Source organism: Chroicocephalus ridibundus, chromosome 19, assembly GCF_963924245.1.
Source record: "Chroicocephalus ridibundus chromosome 19, bChrRid1.1, whole genome shotgun sequence".
In the NCBI taxonomy this organism is placed as follows: domain Eukaryota; kingdom Metazoa; phylum Chordata; class Aves; order Charadriiformes; family Laridae; genus Chroicocephalus; species Chroicocephalus ridibundus.
Window position 1 is genome coordinate 1,888,569 of NC_086302.1, and position 18,926 is coordinate 1,907,494.

Here is an 18,926-nt window from a genome sequence, read left to right on the forward strand (position 1 = left end):
GGTGCGGCGGTAGAGCATGTTTCTCACATCAGACATGTTGGCTCAGCAATTTGAGATCTGCATGGCACCAAACACGGTGAAAGATATGGAGGTGCAGGCACGTAAATATTGCCATGGGAAGATGAGCACGTGGAGCGTCTACACAAACACAGACTGCACAGCATCAACGCACAAAACGGCAAGACCATCAAACACGGTAATTATTCATTGGGCAATCGCACCTTGCGTGGTCAGGCACTACACCTGGAAGATGTAAAACTTCCTAAACGACAGAAGGATCACTCTGCTCCCGCTGGTACGGGGCCTTCATCCCAGCATCTACACCTAACTGTGGCTACCTACACTGAAAACATCACCGCTTCCAACCTCCTCCTCAGCTCTAGGCACCAACAGCTCATCCCATTCCCTTGAGTTTGCAAGGGCCTTTGTCTCCGCTGGCTTCCCCTTCCACCCCACCCTGGGGGCCACCCCCACACCGTGCCACCGCACCCCGAGGGACGGGGCAGGGGCTGGCCCTGCCGTCCTCCTCTGGCACAGCCGCCGCACAGGGCTCGGCGTTTGGGCACAACGCCTCAGTGCTCCACAGTCTCCTCATGTGTTTGAGGGCAAAAGAGGAAGCTAGACACAGCTCTATAGGGAACCAGACTCCCGAGAGATTGCTTTCCCTCTTTTGCATGCTCATAACCTCGCGTTAAGCTCCGGCACGTGGACAAGCAGAGACACCAGCGAGAGACAGAAGCATGAAAGCAGCACACGGTTTCTTTTGATGGCAGCGTTTTGTAGATACAAAGCTTTGCTCCCACCTTTAACAGATTCTGATTGTACGCCACAGTGGGAAGGGAGGGAGCCCCTGCCCCGAGCAGGGATTCATCTCTGGTATTTTCAGCAACTGGGCCCTGATAACGGGAGCAGCCATGGCAACCCCCGCTCCAGGAGTGGGTATCGCCAGCAGGTCTGGGATGCGAGATAATTTGGTGATTCTTCTGCAAATGAAGTCACCTGCTTCCAAGAGCCCTTCTGCCGGTGCTTGAAATGCCACGCTGCTGCCGAGACGTAAAGGGTCGGTTGCGCAAAGTACACCGTGACTCCGTCTTCCTTAGGGTTTCTTAAACCCCTGCCTACCTCCGCCAACACGCTGACTGCGCACACGGGTATCTCCAAACAAAGTAAAATTAACGCGTCGGATAGAGTGTACAAACTAGGGTTGTATGTCACAAGTCCATGCGGTATTTAAGGAAAAGCACTAAAATTTCTCATCTTACTTCTATACCTTCTCCCAAGTAAACCCACGCTAAACGAGATGTGCCTATAGCGTACAGACGCGCAAACACAGCTTCTACAGATACGTCTGCAGTCAAACACCTCAATGCTCTGCCTCGCAGAGCGGATTCCCAGACTGCCTTTGCACATCAAAGCCTTTCTCCCATGGCCGAAAGACTACCCAGACCGCATCTTTACGCCCATGTTAGCTCCTCTGCACTGGTATCGCATCCATTTATCACGTCCCATATCAGATGGCAGCGAACCTCAAAGCCTCCAATTCAAAGCTTCGGGAGGAAGCAGGGCTACAGATGACCAGCAAAACCCACAGGCACCGGCGGGCAGCTTGGCAGTTATCCACCACACTTCCGAAGACTAAACCAGTTCTTCTCTTCTTAACTAGCATTTTATTAACATCTATATAACACATGTAGATAAACCAGAGAACAGGTAAGATAAAAGAGAGCAAGGGGGAAAGGAAAGACACCTCCATATCATAATAGTTGGGACATTTTACTTGTAAAGGAGAGCAAAAGAAAAGGAGAGGATGGATTAGATGACCGCTTACAGAAACTTCTGTTCTTCTATCTTTTGTTTTAAACACGCACACGAACATAACTAAACCAAAGGTTATAAACCATATTTGTTATGCTGAGAACTCGCTGTCAGTACTGTGTTCATCTTCCTGGAGGTTTGACTGATCTATGCCTGGGCTGTAGCACTCCAAAATGATTTTTTCAAGGTTACTAAGAAAACAATAGCTCTTAAAAACTGTGATGAACTGTTCCATTTCTACATTAGAGGCTGAAGGATTCTCTCCCCCAAACCATGGAACTAGTTTTCCACCCCTTCATTCCCCTCCTGATTTTTTCAATACTTCCTTCTCGTTGAGTTCCATAACAGCCCCTTGTGATTGCTTTACTTGCCACAGTAATTTACTCCATCTGTTAAAAGAACCGAGAACCTTCTTTAATTCTCTGTATCTCCCCATGTTAATAACGTAAGTTCACTGATAGATTCCCAAGGGACAATTTTTTATTGAATTTAGGAACGTAAAATATGAACTACAAAATAAAGCAGCATCTAAAAAGGTTTTACAAAGACTCAACATTTCTCAGCATGAGAAATACAGCGCAAGTGAGCTCTTCTACTGCCACGGGGGGCGAGGGGGAAGGACTGTAGCAGAAATTAGTTGTTTTAAAAAGGTTGATCTTTACAATCACGCTAAGGCTTGCTGTTACTCTCCATGCGACCATCTGCTCAAGTTAACGGGTTACAAAATTCAGTCCCAAAAGCAGGAGCGCTGACCTACGGATGGCGTGCTCACCCCGCTGACGCGTTCGGCGCCCAGCAACCAAACGTTAAACATTTCCAGAACCCCAGTGACGGTGATGCAGAGGTTGAACGCTCACGTGTCTAGCAACAGGCGCGTGGGAAAAGGGTACAGACTTGGGCTGGGAGGCCCTGCCACTGGAGAAAACCACTTCCAGCTGGAAGTTCATTACATGGGGAGCTCTGCACCCGTATTTCATAGCTTGTTGCTATCTCAGAACAGGTCAGAAGTACGCGTGTTCAAAAACATTTACAGACTTTCCAATTTTAAAGACCATCTACAAAGACCACGTTTGCAACGTGCCCTACTTAAACCAAGCACAGCTTCCTTCAGAGCTGTGCCAGAGCCCCCCGCCTGCTCCTCGGCCCCCCATCCTGGCTCCCGAGGACCGCAGGGACCACGCATACACGGTCGCGCCTCACCATCGGATGCAGAAAGCAGGCTGGCTGCAACCCTGAACACCTAGAAGCTGCCATACGCTCGGCTGAGACCTAAAAACCGGTCGAGACTTCCAACACGACTTTGTACTTGTACATTTAAAATAGATTTTGACAAATCTGAACATACACAGAACTTGCACTACTTCACACAGCCCCTTCCAATAATATCCAGCAGTGCATTTCAGGTATCCCTCATTCAAAGGCCAGAAAAGCAACTTTGATGCTGTTTTGTAGAAGCAAAGTACCGTGTTTTTCCCACTGTGTGACCTGGAACGTACACATTTACATACTGCATGCAGTAACAGAAATAATCTCCTTAATGCAATCTAAAATTTAAAACTATTTCTTACAACTTATTCTCCAGAGCTGTATTATTTTTCCACTAAAAACTGATTAAAGCAAGTTGTCCAAATAATTTTAGGGATGGTGAACAGCACGAGGCACTTCATTTCCATTTCAAACACACACGTTTGACTGCAACCCAACACAATCAGCACCTCCCCCCAAAATTCCGTATTTTTTATATATTCTTTTTCTGAAATAGTACCAACAGCTGTCCTGTGACTACACGTCGCCTCCATTCAGACACATGAAATGTGCAGGCTTTAATCCGGCGAGGTGGGATCTGGCAGCTGAGCAGTATCCCCCCGGCAAAGCAGAGATCCCCGGGAAGACCTGCAGGGAACCAGCACGTGGCTGCAAAATGCCTTCCGTGGCCACCGGCTCTTCAAGGGAGAATTTTAGGACAGGTACAAAGAGGACTAGGAAACACTGCTGGTAAGGAAGTCTTTGAAAATAGAGCATGGCATAGCTCCAGCTATTACCAAGAGACACAGAAATTTCTAAATTTCTGATATTTGAGCCAGATGAAGTTAGAGCAACACTACCAAACTTCTCAGATCTTTAATCAGCCTGTCCCACCTGTGTAATTATCTCCAATGCATATGCAGACTCACAAGGTCACAAAATTTTGAGAGAAGGGGCACAGCTAGCCACGCGCATCAAAAAAGCAAGGGGAGAAAAAGAAGATAACATTTTGGGCTTCATTTTCTGGAAGTGAACCATTTTCTGGAGACATCTTCTCCTGAATCAGCATTTCTGAAGTTGAAAATTTCCCGTAAGAGAAGTGTGACAGCAGAAGGCTGTGCAAGATAGAGGTTAATCTGGGTTTACAATCCAGACCTCCCTGAGAGCGGTGCACATGGAAGGAGCTGAAGGCACAAGGGTTGTGGCACGCACCACGCTGGTAACGGAAAGGAATTTGGGCCACAGCACTATCATCATCTATATTATTATGGCTTAATAGCTTTCAAGCTAAGCTGCCTTCCTAGGCTCTGTTTTGCCTTATCAAATATGACAAGATTAGCGCTACAGAAGATGCTGAATTGACAGCTTTGAAGACTGGAGCCTGCTCTCCGTTGGGTGAGGACAGACTGGGCAGAGGCAACAAGAACTTCCTACACTTTTATCCTCAAAAGTGGAGCACGGCTGGGACAGAGCAGGATGCGCTGGAAAGGAAAGTTCAGTTGCTGTCTCTTACTCAGCCTCGGGCGCCTTTCCCTGGAGCCCCGGCAGGACAGTGCTGACGGCGGTCATTAGCAACGTTCGTTAACAACAGGTACAACAGCTACGGGGAAGCGGCCTCGCACTCCCAGGAAGGAGAAATGGGAATCCTGTATATTCTCAGTACCAGAGTATTTCTACATGGTAAACTGATGACTCCAAACCAGGCTAGCATTTATCACTCGGTGGAGACTCCCTTCCCCGCATCCCCCAATATCCAAGACAGCAGATAGCCCACCCAAACACAAGTCGCACGCAAAGAGAGAAAGAGAGCGACTGCTATTGCCTCCAGAGATTTTCTAATAGGCCTTTTTTGGCGTGGTTCCTTACATTAATTCCGTTCTCAAAATGGTTTAGTTTGACACTTTCCAGGCCAGAAGCAGTGAACCCCAGCTGCCACCGAGCAGGAGGCATACAGTATATATCAAACGCACACGCACCGATCCCCTCCACTCCCACTGCAACGAGTTAGTATATGCTTGTGAATAGAGCACTGGAAGGAAGTGATGCAGTAATGCAGAGGGAAGAGAGGGAAAAGCATTAAAACTTTTAAGAGGGACGAAGCTTTAGAGATTACTGGAAAGTCAAATGAAATGTTCAAGGAGATCATTATACAAGGAGCATGTAAGGAGCAGCCAAAAAACTTACACACTGATGTCTTCTGGTTGTTGTCCTTGCTGGGCATGAGCTTCACCCCTCTGGACTTCAGTTCGATTTGCTTTTTGACTACAGAGAGAGATTTAAAACAAAGCAAAGACAAGGAAAAGATTCAGCTAAGCATTAGGGCTTATTCGAAAAGAAAACGAAGCAACAGGTTGTACGTCACCCCCACGGCAGGATACCCTGCATCTTTCCCTTACAGCTCCGACAACCCAGCCCCACGCCTCAAAACCACCAGGGCCCCCCCTTCTCATTCACCGCGTTGGCTCCGGACTAGTGGTTTGGGGGACCCGCGCCAAGCTGACCCACTGCAACATAAAAACCAGGCACACAGCCCCCATCCACCTGGAACCAGGCCATTTTGCTTAACACACTAAAAATGGGAACCAGACAAAAGGGAAGCTCTAAGAAACTTCAAGGATCCCAAGAGTAAAACGCTGAGTTAGCTTCACCCAGTTTTCCTGATGCAGTTATTCCATGAATACGCGATCCAACAAAGCCATTCTCTGCTCCTAAGGGAACGCAGCACTCAAATGAACACCCCACAACCTACAAATTGTACACGATCTGCATAAACAGTAGACTCAAAAAGCAGTAAAATAGTGGAAAAACAGGGCCATATTAAAACCACATTATTGGCAAAGAGAATTACAAATGTACAGACCCACGGGCACACCAATTCTAAAAGCTGCGTGGGGAGCAGCAGAGCTGCTGTTGTCTCCATTCACCTCCTCGCCCCGAACCTCACCCAGAAGGTGAGAAAAGAAACGAGGGTGGCAGCAAGATTTCTATCCATCCGTCCATCACCAAGAGAGCCCCATCCTTCTTCGCAATATGGAAATTCCCTACGTAACTCAGCAGCAATTTGCTTTTATTCTCTGGACTTGGCTGTTACCGAGTTTCTCTCTGCACAAGAGGGTTTTGCACAAAGCCTGCGCCGTCAAACCCATCTGGATTCCGGCAGAGAGACAACGGCTTCCTGCAGCACACACACAGGTGTGTTGCACTAACACACAGCAGAATTTCTACTGGCATATTTTAAGTTAATGTGTTTAAATAACAACTTTATATCAGGAAGCACGATGTCCAAATCACTTTATAGGATCCTTTTTCTGATGAGCCAGTCCTTATCTATGGAGAAAAACAGTCTATCTTCCACTTCAAACTGTTCTTTTCTTGTTCTTTATCTTGTCATACTTTCATCCCTAAATTAGCACATTTCTAAGACAAAGTTGTCAAGAAAAATTACCAATATAGCTAACAAGTTTGGGTTTTTTTAATCATGATTTTCTGGCTTAAGAAAAAAAAAATAAATCTGTTATAACATCTGTTTGCAGGAGCTTCAGAGAGGGAGATGTCAAGCATTATTCCTTGAAGCTTACCTACGGTAGGCGCTAGCTTGGAGCTTTTTGTGCATCGTTTGGTTACAGCTTTTTCCTTTCTCTTTAAATAAAGCCGTTATAACTTCAAACTGAGGTCCACATTAGCTTAAAAAAATATTCATGAAGAAAAGCTTATGTTGTTCATGTCTTTGTTACCAGTAGTAGTATCTTTAATCTGTTGGGGTTTTTTTTTGCCTTATATTTTTGAGAGCAGAAAAATAATTAACCGTATGACACTTTCAAAGCAAATCTAATACACAACTCTTTATTTTTTACTGTAATCCACCTGCAGACGCGGAAGGAGAAAAGCAGCACGTCTCGGAATGCCCACATTCCTCCAGGTCCCAGTATGAGAATTCAGGGATATTCGTCATCTGACCTCAAGGGTTTTAACAAACACGCTGTATCAAGGGACCAAAGAAAGGATATGGGGCTACAGAAACTTAAAATTTCTGAGCATGTCTGGAACCTATTTCTGCCTCAACTGGACCAGTGACAGCTTTAGGGCACAGACGGGAAATGGGATGGGGTAACGGGGTGTCTCCCACACCCCCCTGCCTGTGCAGCCACCACTCCATGGCGAGCGGGAGGAGGTTACAGGGTCCCTCTTACAGACCTTTTTCCAGTCTGACAGAGGGGTCACGGCTACGACAACGTTCTGCGTAAAGCCCCTGGCACCCTCTCGCTCAGCGCTGTGGGAGCAGTATCAGCCCTGCGCCCACCAAAGGGCTCTTTCCAGGGGGAAGAGCGGAATTCCCGCTGCCTGGGGAGGCTGCCCCGCTCTCGCAGCCACCCTGTCCCCTCCTGCCCTGTCCCCTCCCGCACGGCGCTCGGCAGGCCCTGCTAGTGCTCCCCGGAGGCTCCATGCCCAGGGACGGCGCTGGGGCTGGGGGGGCTCCGGCTGCGGTGCAGCACTCACACCATCACCGGGGCGAAGCACCAAGGAGTCCCGTGCTGCTCACCCTCCATAACGCTGCAGCTAATGAGCCTCTGGCACTTTCCAAGCAAGAACAGGGATAACCTCACAGTCGCAGCCAGTTTTTCCTCCCAGTCAATACGACACAGTCAAGCCCAACTCTCTCCGGCTAAATCTGAGCTATTGCAGGGTGTACGAGGGCTCATGACTTTGCAGGATCTAATTCATCGCTCTGTAAAGTGCTTTGGGGCACCACCGGTAAGAGCGCAGCTTTATAAAAATAATTTCCATTTTTATATTCTCCGCAACTCCCCTTGCAAGTTACTTTACACAATTACCAGGGAATGTTTCTCCTAGGCACACAGAGAAAAGCCCAGGTCTGTTGATCCCTGCATGAGAAAGTACGCCTGCAGCCATAAAGGAGGAGCAAAGCTCTCCAGTCGCCGGCGGACGCCCTGCCCTCGGTATCGACGCCGGCCCCGCGCAGGGGACCCCACGTCCCTGGCAGGGTCCGCGCGGCTCGTCAGGGCCGGCTGCCCGACCGCAGCAGCCCCCAGCGGTTTCCCAGGGCTGCTCAGCACCCCACAGCCCAGCGAAATTCAATAGGGACCGAGAGCTCACGGCTCCAACGCACCCGGGCCTCGCACGCCGCTGCACGTCTGTAGAAGGACACAATAACAAAGGTCCCCCCACGTGCATTCCTGCCTTCCAGAACCCGGCCAACAGACAGAGCCCTGCTCCACGTTTGTGACTAATCCTAACGGAAAGCCGAACTCCAAAACACCCAACAGTAATGAAAACAGGCAGCAGAAACCAGACATTCATTACGAAGCACCAATCCTAAAATACAGAGACTAAACTGCATTACTCATGAAGTACACGCTCCCCTAATTGCATCGTGTCTCTTTCAACAATAATTGATAAAGAGAGATCACTACATACTCTCTTCTTAGTCCTTCATTTTGTTTGTGACATGGAGGCAAAATGATGGAAGTCAAGCTTTACAAATCACTTAATTTAGATTAGAACAAGTCAGAGTACAATATCACTTGCTTTTTTAAAAAATAAAGAACAACTCCCCTACTCCATGCCCTCAAAAATCTGGTATATAAAAACCTATTTTGCTTATAAATTTGAATGTGGAACAGTACCGCAAAGGACTGTGTCAGGATAATTGGATGAACAGAAAATTCCTCTGTTTTCTGGAGGGTTTTGCTGCTCACACGTATCTCATAGATCTAATGGAATACTCGGTGTCCTGTCAAATTTGAAAGATGACATTACAAAGCTTTTCCAGCAAGCAGCCAGGCTGGGGTGTTTCTTTAAACCGTCTCATGTTGCTCTAAACGAGAATTTAAAGAGACATTTATTTATTTTTAATTTGGAAAACAGCGTATCAGCAAAAATCTATTCCATGAACCTCTGTTCCCCTTGCTGGGGGAAGGCCATTAAGCACAGACTCGCCTGAATCCCTTTTCCTCCCGCTGGGGCATTTCAGCATCATCTGAGACGCTACGGCAGGTTACTTACAGGGATTCTTACTCGAATTGGAGGTGAAAAGGAAGAGCCTCCCTCAAACACAACCATTTTGAAGCTCCTATATGGGTGCCCAGCACGCAGCGAAAGGAGGCCCTTGCCTCGTTCATGCCTTTGGAGCTCCTTAGGAACCAGCGCGGCCGCAAGCACCAGACTCGCCCCATCCCTGCCCCTGGCCCGGGAGACTCGCCAGCCTGCAGCCCAAAGCTGCGATTCCAGGCGGAGACTGGCAGATCCGTCAAAAATGAAGCATATGTACTTCTAGGTATATACATATCCTTAAAAGCCATTTCGTGGTGCAGTACGTGCCGTAGATAGCTCACTGGCCCGTTATTAAGGGCGCCAGGTCTGCCGGCGTCCCGCACCGCGCTACGGGCTGAAACTCGCCATGGAAACTTGCCCATGTTTCTCCCTCTATGTGAGGGTGGAGGGAGAGAAGGGGACGGGAATGGGGCAGGGAGATCAACAAAAGAGGTGATTATGTGTGGGTAACAACCAGCTGAAAAGCAATTTGAGATCCAACCTATGCAATAAAATCTGTGGAGATGGATCTCACCAGCCAGAGCATTATTCAAATCTGTTCAGCTTCGTGCTAAGTTCAGCAGCTTTTCCATCACCTCGTTCGCAGACCTCACCACGACGCCGACAGAGGGGATGGCAGGGGATACCCGGCTTCTGGCCCCGGCGCTGTCACCTCTCCTAACACTCTTCTACCTTATTTTCTTACCACCTGCAGGTACATGGCATCTTTTTGGGAAACAAGGCAGAAGGAGTGGGAGGAAGATAAAGAGATTGATGCACCGATTTCTCTTCAGTCCCTGCTATTTGATTTTACAGGGTGTGGGGAAAAAGGTATTTGCAAGAATGCAAGATTCACCTTACATAAAAGGGAAAAGAAAAGGGAAAAATATTTAAACTCTCCCTGGAAGGGAACGAGTTTACTGTAATTGACATACAGAAAACTTGTATATGGGCTGATTATATCTAACCTTGCTTTTACATTCATGAAGAGATTTTCAAACTAGGGCACGGGTTAGAAAGAGCTGAAATGGAACGTAGAAAGAAGGTGTCCTCCTAAAACTCAGTATCAATGTCAAATAAGCTGCAAGGGAGATCACTTTCTTGTAGATCATCAGCAAAGCCAGATACTGCCTCGGAGAACACAGAGCGTTGATCAATGATGTATGTCCATGTCTTCAGAAAACGGGCAACAAGTTAGAGTCAACCTCTCCCTCTCTTGGCCACCCCTGGGTCTGCTCACAGCTCTGCTGCTGAAACACACGGCTTACCTGCTCTGCTTTGGAGGGCACGACAGGGACCGTTTTGTATGTATTTATTTATCCTCATCACAGTACTTATGTTCAAACAAGGTTATCTTCCTCTGGAAAGGGTTCCGCTGAGTTTTTTGACATTGGATTGGCATCTATAATGTTCTACATACAGATTCCATTGGCTGCAAAAATCTTGCCTTTATCCCTGGGGTTTTTTTTGCTTTGTTTCTTGTTTTAAGTATTGAAATCTTTCCTAACAGATGGGAAGAACCTGACAAACGCCACAAAACCCACCAAGTGTGTGAGGAATGAGTGTCAGGTTCCCGTTGCCAGCCGGACGGAGGCCCTGCCCAGTGCCATTTCAAGAGCACAGTTTTAAGTTCATCTTTTAAACCCTCAATACACAAAAGCACTGTTCATTATATCGAACAAAACAGCTTCTAAGGCGTGCACTAGATTAGAACCCCCTGACATTGACATTTATCTAATCAGAGGAAATTATAACATTAATCTTTACTTTTCTATTTAAGAAAAAAGGATGATTCAGACAGGTGTTTTAATAGAAAGCAGCAATCATGACTGCAAGGCAAATGTCATATCAGAAGCCATCAGCTGCATGCAGTCGTTTGTGTTATACAGGAAAAACAAAGGCTTTATTCTTATCATTTAAAGTAATTTATATGGTAAAGGAAAGCAATGAAAGTTAAATAACAATGGTGATTTATAAAGCAAAGCCCATGCTGAGGCCATGACAACGTTGGTCAGGCTCAATAAACGAAGAACAAACAAACAAACAGGGCAAGTTTGCAGATTTATCAAAGGAAACTCCTCTCCCCTTCACTTTGTTCCTCTCAGCCTAGGGCTACGGGACTTTTTCCTCCAAGTCCTGCTTCTTCCTCCTGAGGAAAGCTGCCGGACTGCACTGACACAAACCTCTGGAGGGTGGGCGAGGAACTGGACGTCATTCCTGCTCCTTCCCCGCTTCGTTCTCTCTCTCCCTGGCCCTGCCTCCAGAGCCGGCCGCCTGAGGCAACGCTACACCACGGCACCCAAAGTCCTTCCAAGTCCTCAGAGAGGACAGTGCAAACAGCTCCAAGGAATCCACCCAACCCCACCCCTTTTGGCGACCGTCTGGTCCCAAGCAGGACTGCAGTCGGCCACAGTTGCCTACAAGCCTTAGGCCACGACAGGGTCTCTCCTCTGCTTGACTCCTGTGCCAAAGCATCTGCCTCGACAGCATCTGAAGATCCCAATCCTGGAGTCCATCCTTCTGGGGATGGCCGCTAAACACGGGACAGTTTACGCCTTGTTGGAAACGGCTCAGTGTAAAGACAGACGCAGTCCCTGTGGGTCTGCCCTTCGCCTGCTGGGTCCCTGTCTGTCTCGCCACATCCCACACAGCGCGTTCCGCAGAACTGCGGGTGAAGGAACATCTGCTCCCACCAACACAGCACACGCTGCAGACGGGTCTCCCGGCAGCTCACAAGGGTCTGTACTCCCAACAATAGCCCACAGTAGCTCTCCACACGGCAACGCCTGCATACCCAGCTGGAAAGTTAACATTAACAGGATCAAGAAGGATCACGCAGGAAGTTAACTGTGTATTCCTAGAAAAAAGAAGTTTGGCTAAACACGCTCTGTGAGTGGTGAGACCGGGCAGTAAGCATTTACCTTGATACTGGGCGCTGAACCCCTTCTGCCTGTGGTTGCCATCTGACGTGAAGTGAAGCCGCAGCCAGTTTTTACTGCTGATAACCGGGGCAGGCAAATTCATTCCAGTAAACCTGCAAGAAACCAACCAGTAACAGCCAAATGTTATTATGACTGTGAATTACACCCCAAATCCTTGTTCTTCCGGGCGATCCTCCTCCCACATGAATATAGGAAATCCTGAACGAGTACCGCATGCTCGAAGAAAGCGCCCCATAGGCCCCATGGGTGTTTCCATGCATGCCCTCCTTCGCTTGTCTTACACATTTTTAATTCCAGGGGGTTCCATTCCTTCCTGCCAAGGACACGTAGGGATGAGCTGGGAACTCAGTGTCTGTGGTACCAGCCAAAGGACCAGCCCGGAGGCTCCAGGCTCCTGCACCACGAGAGCAAGGGGAAGGGACTTGCCCGCAGTAACGGAGCCTCCCAGCTCTGTCGCCTTCAGTGTCTTACTGCTGTCACACAGAAAGGACATAAAACCACCTCAGGGGACAGGCTACACCTAAGGTATGGCGAGATGAGCCTGACTCTTAAGCTCACCCAGTTCCTTTCTTCAGATTTGGTTAACCCTGCTGAAAAAAAAAAAACAAACCCAAACAGTATGTTTATTTTAACTGAGGAAGAGAGAAAGGATTGCAAGAATGATTCTCTTTTACTGGAAACAGCCAGCAAGCAGCAGTGATTTATGATCTGTCCCAACCTGGAGAAGATTACAGCCATCAAACATGAGGTGGAAAGCTCCACAGCCTATTAGTAGTCCTTCAGCAACTCTTCTCTTCATACCTCTTTATACTTTTATTTTATTTTTTTTTTAAAGTATTATGCTGTTTGCTTTATTAAACTCCAGATCATCATTCTTGGCTGAGCTGTCACATGCCAAGTCTTAGTCCGGAACAGTGTTTACCTAAGTCACAGCACCCTTGAACAGAGGTAACATTAGCCATGGCAAGGAGAACAATGCGACCGGGACGAAAGCTATTCTGGAAGCCTATTATTGTTAATGAAAGCCCATTTAATTTTTTAATTGCAGACTGTCACTTAAAAATTACTGGCATTCCAATACCTATGCTTTTTTAGATGAAGGTAAGAGAATCCTGGAAATCTACTCCATTCAAAAGGACACTTCAGATTTTATTACTACACATTTCCACCAGCAGAACCGATAGCCTAGAAAATATTTCAAAAGTCCTTTACTCAACTAACACCTCCAAAGGTGAACTTTCCTTTCTCTAAGGCAAACAGGATGATACTTGGCAGCATATTTATTAATGGTAGATGCTCTGCAATGTAATCCTGCTCCACTTGTTAATGAAATAGCGGGGATGATTATGCTGCATAACTAATGCATCTCTGCCACCTACAGTACAGACCTTAAGCCTTGTACTATCTCGCGGCTGAATTCCGCCTGATTATGAAGCATGACTGAAAACATTCTTTACACTATAGAATTGTTTAAGATTGTTCTTGATCATTGATTATTTTCATCTCAATTTTGCAGATCCTTTTGAAATACAGGGTGCTATAAAAGAAGCATTCTATATGGCATTCCGCCATCCTGGGATAACTCAAAGACAGCTGAACCGATTTAATTTGAAACTTTTTCAAATAACTAAGTTCAAACAAACATATTTGGGGCTGAGATCAAAGATGGGATGCCTAAAACCAATTCTGAGAAAGTTACTGTGGCTGGTTGTTATGACAACATGTTTAAACTTAATACTCTTACCCCCAAAGGCTATTTTATTATTCATTCTGAATCAATAGTCAAGCTTCTCATAAGTAATCTTATGGTATGCAGAGACAAATTTTACTTTCATAACTGTGGAGAGCCAAGTAATTCAATTGCCTGATATAAGAACTAGAGAACAATAAAATTAACCTGCCTGAATGAGGCAGAATTTCACTCTCCTGTCCCCCCATCCCTTCCCCCCCAACACGTATATCCTTCTGGAAAGCGGATTCAGCAGCCTGCAGACGAGTTATCTACTTACACATACGCTTTGCTTTAGGTACGTGAGTAGTCCACTATTAACTTCCAAGGATCCCACATACAGAATTCTACCAGCTGAGTGAATTAACGCTTTCAAAATCAATTAGAAGAATTAATGGGTTGCACTTCTTGCTACCTTTGCAATAGCATAAATAATTACTGAAGGCAAAAGCAGGAGTAAAGAAAAATAATCAATCATAACTGCAGTGCTTTGCACCCACTTTGCACTGACATAAAGAAATACAGAAGATTTAGGGTGAAGGAAAACGGTTCCCTGAATTTCCTGCGTGGGAATTTTCAACTGCAGCACGTGTCGTTTGCTTAAGACATTGACAGCTTTTTGAAAGGACTAAATCAGCCAAGAAATCACTATCAGGTCCTCATTTCCATAGACACCACTGCTCAAACTCTCAGCACGCAAAAAGACTGTATTCTCTAGGGCTCTAGTCTAACAGACTCCCTTTTTTTCCCTTTTATCTTCCTATCCCTTTTATTTCTGAAGTTAAGCAGCTCATTGTTAGTGTCAGGTTGTGGTATTTGGAACTATTTTAGATTCCAGGTCCTGCTGCTCATCAGCATCCAACTTGGGTTCTGCCCTGAAGCAACAGCTGAGACGCACCAACGATGGCGAAGAGGAAGATGCTGCTTTCCTTTTTCACGCCCCCCAGGCTAAACCAAAGCGCCCCAGCAGCAGAGCACCTCTGCTGAGCGTCAGCAATCCCAACGGAACCACCGGGACAAGCACATGGAAACACACCACGCAACGTGTGGAGGCGTGCTTTGGGGGTTTTGGGGTTTGAATCCAGTTAAATGGGAATTAGTTCATGACGATAAAGCAGCAGGCCACCCTGCGCTACCAGAAGAAGAGTGTCCCGGTCCTCCAGTCCCACCACCCAGTCTGCAGGTGGACAACCGCAGGATGAAGAGTTCATTCCCACTGAAACGCAGCATATTGCCCAGCACCAGACTGGATGGGTCGGGGGGCAGAAACGTTCTGATGGATAAGAAAAAAACCCATGGCTAGAGCTACGCATTTAATGGAAAACATCATGCCCACCTGCAGTTAACTACTAGCTTTTCACCATAAGGCTCCCACAGGTTTAAAATAATCATTAGGAAGCATTAATGGTTAATTGATAATGGAATATTTAATTACAGCTAAACACAGTTGAACTGAAGCAGCTGCATGGTCTTTGAATGCAGGCGCCCTGGCTGCTGTTGATGAATCTCAAATGAAATGGGAAGGATGCTCAGCAGGCAGGAGTCAACAGCAATCAGGAACAGCAGAGAAACACCCCAAGTCTCCTGCAGGAGCTACCACCGACTCGTCCGCGCACGGGGCGAGCGCCAGGCAGCCCCAATTAGCACTGCCAAACCTGCCGCGGAGTGACAGCAGCCTCAGACAAAGTGGCAGACGATAAAGGCTGCGACAAGCTCTGGGAGAGGATGCTGACTGCGCTGTGACACACGGTACACAATGTTTGTACCGCCAGCTTCTCAAGGTCGCGTTATTTTTCTTTGTAAGCCCAATGCTGCCTTGCTGTCTTCAAGAAAAAGGAGGAGCTACATTAGAGAGACTTAGAAACGCACAGAGCTAATTAAAAGAAGCCGAAACTCCTTTCCACGTTCCCCAGCATACTTTTGTACTACATTATGTGCTCTGAATTTTCAACACCTACTATTAGCCCAGTAAATGACTGCATTTCTAATAGTCCAGTGAGTCATGTAAATAAAAGCCCTTCTCTTTTGGACCTTTGCCACTGTATTTTTCAATATTCCAGGCTTTTTTTTTTTTTTTAAATAAGCCTATTAGCAATTTGTAAAACTTTTTAAACCTCTATATGTCCATTTCCCTCATCCTCCCCTTTCTCGCCACCAGCACCAGGAGATATGAATCACTCGATTAAATATTCAGCTTCCTGAGTATGGCAACTTTTAAACTGAAATCTAAGGCTTTGGAATGACTAAGTAGCAACGTAAGAACTGTTTTTAAAGTAAAATCAATGATCATTACTCACTGATGGGAATTCGGTACCCACTTTATGTTAAGCATCTTTTTAATCCTGGAGCCACTCGGAGAAAGGGATGAAGTGAGCTTCCACCCAAAACTTTCATTTCCACAGCTCTGCGCGTTAGAGCCTGGAGGTGACCCGAGAGGACGCTGTGGCCGGGAAGGCTGGGCTAGAAACAGGCTCTTCCCTGGGTCTCCCTGGCCCGGTGAGCCAGAGGTGCGGGAACAGCCTTTCTCTGAGAGTCATTTCACCCACGGCTTCAAGTTGAGTCCCACAGGGACCACAGTTTTGGACACTTTGGCTTGTGCTCTACTCATGAGACATCCTTGAAAGCAGAAGTTACCATTTCAACCACACCGAACCCTCTGCATGAGAAAGAACCTGTTAGATGATGCCTAACAGTTCAGGCCCTGTAAGATCCTGAATAAATCTGATCAAGTTTCAAGCGTCTTCAAGACCAATGTCAAGCAACCAACACTCAGAAAATACAGGAACTCTCGTAATTGCTTGAAGAGCATTTAACAGCCTCAGAAAAACTTGATGATAGCGAGGATTTAAAAATTTTTTTTTTTTCTTGATGTCTAAGCCTGACTTATCTTCTGCAATTTAAGCTCACGCACAGTGGACAGAGAAGAGATTTGAGGTTTTCACATCGTGGCCCTTTGCGATCCAGAGACACCAAATCTCCATCTCCAGCCCCAGCACGGGGAGCTTTGAGGGCAGCAGGCTCCTGGCTCCCCAGGGCCACCTCCACAGGTCAATAACTCCACGAGCAGAACAGCCTGTGGAAAACGCACCTCTTCAGCAACTGACTGCATCCCAAATGCTTTCCAATATTGTTTTTAACCAGAGCATTAAGGCATTTTTTTAAGTGAAATTGAAGGCTCCACATTGAACTCAGCTCCTCCAATTCCTTTATTGCATTATACAGAAAGGTTAATGGTATCAAAACTCCTCTTTTGAGCAAAAGCAGTGAAGTGTGGTTTTCTCAACTAAACTATTTTCTTTATTTCTTTTCTTGCTCTTGTATTTCACATTGGATTGAGGCATTAAATATTTATACCATTCACTCAGCCTTTCCTCCCTTGGCACAATTAGTATTACTGTACATGGATGGCACTGATTAATCTGCATTCATGCACCATTATCTATTTACAATCCCAATTCCTGCTTTAATTTGGTTCCACGTGGAGAGAAAGAGAGGAGAAAAAAAATAAAATCAATAAAATGTCAGAAAGCGAGCTAGAAGCACTAGAATAGTGGAAGGAGATATCTGCAGACAGAAGATCCAATTTTAACCACCCTGAAATTTGATTAGCATGAATTTGACCACAGTACTTCTTAAAGAACCCAGATACAATGAGCAATTCATCGTGCGGATGTTATACAAACCGACTGCAGGAGAGCATGGAGTCAAAGGTCACAACTAAAGGTAAGAACTCCTCCAGAAATTGCATTATGTCAAGTGCGTTACTTGGAGATAATGGATTTAAGCATGAACCTGAGGGTACGCGTGTGCCCTGGTGCTGGCCCGGATCAGGATGCAGTCAGACACCAGCTTCAGTGAGCCCACACAGACAAAAGACAAAGGAACAACATTGTGGCTGCTTTTTTTTTTATTTTTTTTTAAGACTATTCTTGTTTTAGTTTATCTTTTAATGCAGAGCAAGCTGAGCCACTGAGAGAGGAGGCTGCACTTCCAAGGTGACACCAACACCAGCTCAGGACAGGAACTTGCGCTTTAAGCTTTTAAGATTCAGAAAAAAATAACTTTTCCAAGAGGCTATTTAATAACTGGCACCTCTGAGACCTTCCTGGGACTCTGACTCAGCAATGGCTTGTGGCAGACAGGAGCAACACGCCACGGGTGGAGGGCTGAATTCAGTCTGACAGTCTCCATGTCCCCCCTCTCAAAAGTACGGGCAATCCCAAACCTCTGCATTCCACAGATCACTGGAATTAATGCCTCCGACTTTGAGATCCCGTCCAGGCAGGGCTGAGACACCCCCCGAGGAAGGGCAGCCGTCAGAGAAGGGACCCTGGGAGCTGCCAGCCTGCGTGCGGCAAACACCGCAAACCCTCCAGCGTACGTACGCTCAGCGCAGACACACAGCCCTCGCCCTCGGCTGACCGCAAATTCAGCAGCAACTCTGCAGCGCTTCCCCTTGCACAAGGGCTACCTTGAATTTCAACGCGTTGCATTTTCCAACAGCCTCGTAAATTTAGAATAAAGACTTTAACAGACTTTTACAGCAACTCGTCTTGGTTAGCGTCTGCCAGGGGACCACGAATCCCCGATCTGTACGGGCACGTCCAGGCACGAGCACTCGCAGGAAAGCGGCAGCATTGCCGCGCTCTTTGCCTTCACCCAAAGGCCCTGCAGGATCAGCCTTTCGCTCTGTGCTCCTACAACCCCGTGCACCGGCTGTCGCAGCTCCCAGCAGCAGAGTACAAGGCCACTCTTCCTTTCGTCTCTCTTTTCACATCCCCGTGGCACACGAATGCCTGACTACGAACCTGCCCATAATCAATAGATCAGCCACGCTGCGACAGACACTGCGTCCTCCTCGAGTCTCTAACAGTAACATTTAGGGTGACCCTCTCTGATATTCACCTTCTCAGAGCACACCTTCACCTTTCCCTGCAGTGGCTGTAGTTAAGACTAACCCAAAAAGGGCAGAGGGAGCACGTCAGCTGATGTGGCCGTCTGCAAGGAGGCGGCGGGGAGGTTTCAGCAGCGTTTCCACAGCAGGATGAAGCAGTCACAGAAAACTTCACGCTATCTGACTGTCACGGTCAACAGGAGATCGAAGAAGAAGGGCGTGCACTCCTGGAGCCTTTGGAGAACAAGAC

General features: G+C 46.9%; 1 protein-coding gene across 3 annotated transcripts in view; it reads right to left on the reverse strand.

The window, feature by feature from the left end:
• The window catches only part of CSMD2 (CUB and Sushi multiple domains 2), a 297,274-nt gene that overhangs the window by 154,805 nt on the left and 123,543 nt on the right, over nucleotides 1–18,926 (reverse strand). For all 3 annotated transcript variants that reach the window (XM_063355710.1, XM_063355709.1, XM_063355711.1), the window contains exons 6-7: nucleotides 12,033–12,145; nucleotides 5,245–5,322 (exon numbers count right to left, since the gene is read on the reverse strand). In XM_063355710.1, the coding sequence (XP_063211780.1) occupies nucleotides 5,245–5,322; nucleotides 12,033–12,145 (191 nt within the window). The remainder of the gene's footprint in view (nucleotides 1–5,244; nucleotides 5,323–12,032; nucleotides 12,146–18,926) is intronic.